This window comes from Monopterus albus, unplaced genomic scaffold (assembly GCF_001952655.1).
Source record: "Monopterus albus unplaced genomic scaffold, M_albus_1.0 scaffold348.1, whole genome shotgun sequence".
Lineage (NCBI taxonomy): Eukaryota > Metazoa > Chordata > Actinopteri > Synbranchiformes > Synbranchidae > Monopterus > Monopterus albus.
The window spans coordinates 297,629-304,523 of NW_018128228.1; the positions used below are offsets into that span (position 1 = coordinate 297,629).

Sequence of the window (6,895 nt, forward strand, 5' to 3'; positions counted from 1 at the left end):
GGTTAACCACTGTGCCCCCGGGCTGCCCGGGAAAAGAGCAGCCATATAATAATAGAAACTGTCCTAAGAATAAATATAAAGTAATAGAAACTAAAATCATTCTTTTAGAAGACAAATATATAAATACCTGAAAATCAAATTTCTTCTTGCTGCTCCAACAGTACATGTTGTAGCCAACTGGGCGATAGACAAAATAGATAAATATGCTCTAATCTATTCAATATTTGTAATACAAAATTTCAAAACATGTAGTATTAGCATAAATCTTGTAAGGTGCTGATTTTTCTAAAATAAACTCTGCTTCAGTTCCTTCCTCACACCAACACTCACTCTTGCCTCAAAACACTATTTTCTCCTGCAGTGGACCTGGTCTGGCTTGGGCCTGGGTCCAGTCTCGGTTTCTCAGAACAGAGTGGACAACTGGGGACCATTAGTGTACACTTTTTAGAAAGAGAGCAGCAATCAGTCCTTCTGTTTAACGCTTGAAAATGTAGACTCCCCTCCTAAATGCTGTCGAGGAGGCACACTTAACTTCAGTGGCGTGCGGTGAGGTTGACAGCTGGTGAGGCACTGACTCTTTTAGTCAGATTTACAAATACAAATGAACCGTTAACAAATTGTCTGTTAACAGACAATGCATTATATTTTATATTTCATATCAACATTCTTCACACAAACGTGACCCATATTTAATTTGAGGTTAAAATTTATTCCAGTTGAGCTTATTTCTAACTAGTAATAATAAAAGTTTATGGTCTTACCTTTACTTGTACACGAAATCCATTTGTCAGCTGGTATGTATTACAAACCCTTTTACCGTTCGAATCCAATATTAAAACAAATGTTTTCAATAAAGAAGATCCTTCTGGACAAAAATGTCCAGACTGTCAAAAATGTTTTGATTGAAAGTCCAGATTTGCGAATTTTCTCAGCTTGGAAATGTAATCTTCCATTTTGATAAGGCGGATTGTAAAGGAAATATAAACAAGCACGAAGAAGATTGTAGGTAGCGCAAGAATCTGTGGGCTCACTAGCGCCCTCTGCCTTGAGGCAGGCGTACTGTTTGCCTCACGATATATAGAGGGACAGCGACACACTCTTTGCATCGCATACAGTTTGTGAGGATTACACGATCCACCGAGAGGCACAGCAAAGTGCTGCCTCATCGCGCATCTCCTCCATGTATTTGAACGGGACATACGGAAATTCTGCTATTCTTTATTGAAAAAAATTCCTTCGACATCGGATTCGAACGGCAAAAGGGCCTACAACACACACCAGCCGACAAATATTAACATTTATTATATTTTATGGTTAACTTTTTTTTCTTTGCACGTCACTGCTTAACTTGTATATGTGTGTCTGTGTGTGTGCGCGCGTGTGCGTGTGCGCCAGGCAAAGGAGCGCTACAAAAAGGCCCTGGAGGAGCTGAATCACTGTAACCCTCGCTACATGGAGGACATGGAGCAAGTGTTTGATCTCACCCAGGAAGCTGAGGGCAAGAGGTTGCGCTTCTTTAAAGACGTCCTGATGGACATCCACACGGACCTTGACCTGTCCGCTAAAGGACGGTAGGACAAACACGCATGCATGCACATGTACATCTACACACATGTGCATACCTCCTAAGAGAAAGGTGTTTAGGTGATTGATCATTTGTGCCTCGGAACCAAGGCATGTAGAAGTGTTGCAGTCTAGGTATTTTGTGTATGTACATAGGAGTTAATAAAGAACTCATGCTGTTGTCCATTAACTGCTGACCTCTCATTCTGTTTAAACAAGCATGATGCCATGGTAAATGAAGTTCCACAAGATCTTTGTCCAAATAATGAACAAATTCACTGTTAATTTACTAAGAACATTTTTAATGGAATGTACTTGAAAAAAAGTTTAACAGTGGTTTTATTTATGTTATTTAATATTTGTTGATCTGTTGCTTTTTTAAAATACTACTTTGAAAGATGATTTCTTTGTTAAAATCAGGTTCATACGCATGTTCCTGGCACACCCTCAATAGTGAAAGACTACATGCTAACCTGATGTCCAAACCCAGACTCCAGATGTTCAGACTGAACTCACACAAACCTACATTTAGGGCGTCTAATTCCCTGAAGTGAACCACCATATATGAGGGGATTTGTGAGCAGTGGTTCTAAATCTATTGACTCTGAGTTTTTGACCCCTTAAAGGAGAGGTTCATAATATAATTCTCAAACAGTCTGTGGCAGCTGTAATTGTTGTTGCTCCATGGAGTGGCTGTAAACATTTTTCTTCTTAACAGGATTCCAGTGTAACTAGGAAAAAATTCTGTCTTCATTTGGTGTAAAATATGAGTACCGGATTTATTTTTTCTTTTCCCTCTACTACAAAAAAAAAAAACAGTAAACGGAGGGAATTTGGTACTGAAATTCTGACTACTGAAGCTTTATATTAGCTACAGCTACATTTTAGTCCTCCATCATATGAAATTTGTTTGAGAAGGGAATTCTTCACATCTGTTTATAACAGAAGGAAAGAATTAAACAACTAAAATTGATTAAGTGTACATGCACTGTAGACATGGAGTATTTTTTATTGACAGACTTAGAAAAATGTGAACCTGTCCTTTAAAATGAAACAACCTGCTATCACTGTTCAAACAGCCCTAAGGTATTTACTGTACTGCAGCTCCTGGACGGCTGCAGGGTTTTCCTTCATATCATCTTTGTAAATGTAAGCAAACCAGCACAGAGCTGATAATACCGATTAGAAAATGTGCAAAATACAATAGCTTTATCTGGAATTCCACCTTTTAAATGAAGGCTTCAGGAATTTAAAAGTCCAGCCTCCAAAATGCAGTGTAATCAGGAACTGACTACAGTACTGTAAATATAACATTCAGTAAATGAGCACTATCGTATTCAAATCAGGATATGATAAAAACCACAATAGTAGAAAAGTGTATCATCATGCCTTTTAGCCGTCATTAAAGCTGCACTAATCAGTACTTTTAGGGTAACAAAAACCCACATGACTGTGTGTTATGTGAAAATGAACCTCTCACAGTGACAAACCCACAGAGAATTTTCACCTGACCTTTCGCTCCACAGAGCTAATTGCGTCTTTCAGGTCATTGTTTTGGTTTTAGGGCAACTTGGTTGTTTTGGTTCACTCCTAGCTTTCTCATGAGATTTATTTCTAGCAGCAGGCAGCCATTCAAACTGATAAACCCACTGTTCACAAACCAGCAAGCACCAGACTGCAAGTTTGCAGCTGAAGAGTTGCATGTTTTGCTCAAGAGATGATAGAAACCAAAGCCAGAGCTGAATATTGGATTTAATTAATCAGGTGGACACAAACATGATTCTAAATAAATACTAACGTTGCTCTGTGTTGGTCTAATGTGTTTTGTGTACTTTGGACAAATTAACCCTAATAGCTTTGCAAGTTAGCAGTATTCTCTTTACAGCTTGACCTGCTGCCCAAAAACTATTGAGAGGGAAGGACAAATTCTTTAACCTGAATTTAGTATAAGATGGAGGAAACAGAATTTCAAATCTCTGCAAAAATAACTAGGCTGTAAAAACCTGCCGATCTCTAATTTAGCACAGCAAAAAGCATTTGTCAGTAACCAAGATATATTGCATGATAAATGGGGTTGACAGAATAATAGAAACTCCTGTCAGTGGTAGTGGCCCTCAAAGTCAACGATGATGGTCTTTGTTCGGTTGATCAGTCTACAGACTCTCAGGTGGCTTGTGAATCCAATCCTGGCTTTGAGAGTTCCTTCAGCATTCGGGACAGGTAGTTTTGGATGTCACATCGGGCACTGGTTGTTATTGCTTCTCTTTACAGTCGTACAGTTAAAATTACTATACAGCTTAAATCCGTGCCTCTCTAAAACGGACTGCATTAGCTTTAGCTCTGTATACCCAGTAAACTGACAACTGAGTGCATAAATCATCAAGACAGCACTCATTATACAATGATATGATTAAACAGCTCTCGATGATGGCACTGAATGGAGAGGAGGATGGTATAGATGTGATGACTGAAGAGTCACTGTGTCCAACAGGTTCAGAGACCTGTATCAAGACCTGGGCCAAACCATCCAAACAGCCAGTGATACTGAAGATCTTAGATGGTGGAGGAACACCCACGGACCAGGCATGAGCATGAACTGGCCACAGTTTGAGGTGTGGATGGACACGCACACACATATACATACAAACACTATTCAAGGGGACAAAAAGCAAGACAACAAATTGTAAGGTTCGGTGGGGTATGTCTCCAGGAAATTAATGTAAATCATTGTAAAGATGTCCCTTGAAGTTATGGAAACGCTGTGTGTGTTGCCTTGTTTATAGATGCTTGTGGGGACAGAACACTGGGAACTCACTGCTTTGTGGGGACCGGAGGCTGGACCCCACGACTAATTAGTTGAATTCTACAAAAATGATGGATAGAGCAAGTATCTGCTCTGGTTAAGGTTAGACTAGGGTAAGGGTTAAGATTAGGTAAGTAGCAGTTCTGGTTAAGGGTTAGGGTTGGAGTAAGTCTCCTGAAAATGAATGTAAGTCTATGTATGGACCGCACGGGGGGGAGGGGTATGGTATGGTATGGTATGGTATGGTATGGTATGTGTGCTTGAGAGACGCATACTGAATATTTAACAGGCTTCCATTGAAAGCCTTGTTGTGTGACCAAGAGCTCTGAGTGGGGTCAGGAATGTCGGACTCCGCAGTTGCACCCTCACACAACACAACACACATACATACATACACACACACACACACACACAGAGATACACGTTTGTTTAGCGTTGCTGGAAATCTACAGATTTGACCTCAGAGGTGCAGATGGGGCCAGTAGAGACACAAATATTTACAGATAAAAAAAAATAAAAAAAAGATTTCTGGGAAGCGTAAGTACAGAGGGTTATATCTTTACAGAGCTGGAAGCCACCGTGTGTCACTAGGGTCAGAATTAATAGGACTTACTGGTGAAAAGTGATTTCCAGTATTTTGTACTCAGGGTGTCCTGTCTGCCTAACAACTCTGATAATAACAAACCAATTGAAATAATTTTCTTGAAAGCTTCCTTTTCATTTTTGTCCTTTTAAAATTAGAACTGTTAAATCTAGTTTGTTTTATACATGATCTGGCCAGGGCCAGCAACTTCCCAGGATCTCCAGGGTTATCTGGGAAAATGCTCCCAGCTAGTCCAGAAGAAAACCCCCTAAAACAGGCAGGATATGACAAGTTTATTAATGAGCATAAGATGTGCTAACAGGTGATTTTTGTTAGCTATGGACAGAGCTAGGCTATTTTTAACATCTAAGTTAACCAACCGCTGGCTGTAGCTTTGGAAGAATTTTCCAAAATGAAAACTATTAAAACACCTGTATTGTTTGCTTGGCACAGCCTAAGCCAATACTTAAAATTTGTTTTTGCCAACTTTGCTGGCAAGAAGTCCTCCTATGAAGTTTCAAGCAATAGAAGAAGAGTGAGAAATATATTTTGATGAGTCTTTCTCTCATTTCATTGGAGTTTTTTTTTTATATTCCAGCCCAAAGATGATAGAACTGATTGTGATCGGTTGCACCCAGGTATTTTCACACCCTCTTCACTCTCTGTTTCTGAGTCACACTGAAGGGACTCATTGTGAATCCTGTGCTGTCCTATTTTCTGTCTGAAAAGATTTGCGGGGCCATTTATCAAGTCATAATAGAGATACGATCATCTGGATTCCTGCCTCCCACTTTTATTTTTGGCAGCCTTCACACTGGCTGTGTGTGTGTGTGTGTGTGTGTGTGTGTGTGTGTGTGTGCGCGCGCGCGCGCGTGCACTGTTACAGACCTGGATCCTCAAATTTCAAATCCAACCAAAGAGTTGACACATGATGCCTGTAAATGCACCACAGACAGTTTAATAGATGACTTCATTTTTTCAGATTTTGATATAACAACATCACAGTCCACATTGCTAAAGGTGTGTTCACATGAAACATGCCCTGAGCAGTTAATTCAGACCCCTGTTACTTTAGTAAAGATTATTTTGGCCATGTTTGAACAAAGCCTGTCAAGTGGTGGCACGCTGGTGGAAAAAATGTCAGCCAGTTTTGAACTGCAGCATTGTATTGTTGCAAAGATAAGTCTGAGTTGATGGGCGTATTCAGGTTTCTTTACCTGTTTTACTGTAGTTACCTGTTGTAAATACCAGAGAAGGGGATGCTGTCTCATTCATATCACAAAGGGTAGACATTAGAAACACCGACTCACATAAGACAATACAATTTAACAGCAGCACAAAACTGAACGGGCACTTCGCTGCAACAGTTTCAACACAATAAGTGGAGCTCTTATGATAGCAGGTTTTGTTGTAGGACTGTTGTGCTGCATTAGTTTAGCCAGGCGTACCTAATGAACAGTTATCTGAATGTATGAGAGTTTACTGAAAATCCTTTTGATTTATCATATAAAAGCCTGTTATCTTATCAGGATCTGATTCAGAATCTGCTTTACTGGCCAGGTGTGTCGGACACACGAGGAATTTAACTCTGGTACATCGGCTCTCAATGTGCATGTACATATTCCCATGCAAGGGGCAAGTAAACAGTAAACCAGCGTAAGGCTGTGTAATATAACAAAATACCAAAATGAGTAGTATTAACAAGCAACAAACAGTCCAAACAATGCATAAGCAGCATAAACACAGTAAACAATACAGACAGACAAAGGAATGCTCATTGTGAAATGAGAGAGTACTTAAAAATAGAGACCTGTATAATCTGTATGAGGTATATTTACAGTTATTGCACTGAGGGTTATTGTCCAGTCATACTGTCGTGGGTTAAGTGTTCATCAGAGTGACGGCCTGGGGGAAGAAACTGTCCCTGTGCCTGGTTGTTTTAGTGC

At 39.9% G+C, this 6,895-nt stretch overlaps 1 protein-coding gene across 3 annotated transcripts in view; it reads left to right on the forward strand.

Annotated features, from left to right (window-relative positions):
- pacsin3 (protein kinase C and casein kinase substrate in neurons 3) overlaps positions 1-6,895 on the forward strand; it is a 28,196-nt gene that overhangs the window by 14,571 nt on the left and 6,730 nt on the right. For all 3 annotated transcript variants that reach the window (XM_020625185.1, XM_020625186.1, XM_020625187.1), the window contains 2 exons: positions 1,396-1,571; positions 4,055-4,175. In XM_020625185.1, the coding sequence (XP_020480841.1) occupies positions 1,396-1,571; positions 4,055-4,175 (297 nt within the window). The remainder of the gene's footprint in view (positions 1-1,395; positions 1,572-4,054; positions 4,176-6,895) is intronic.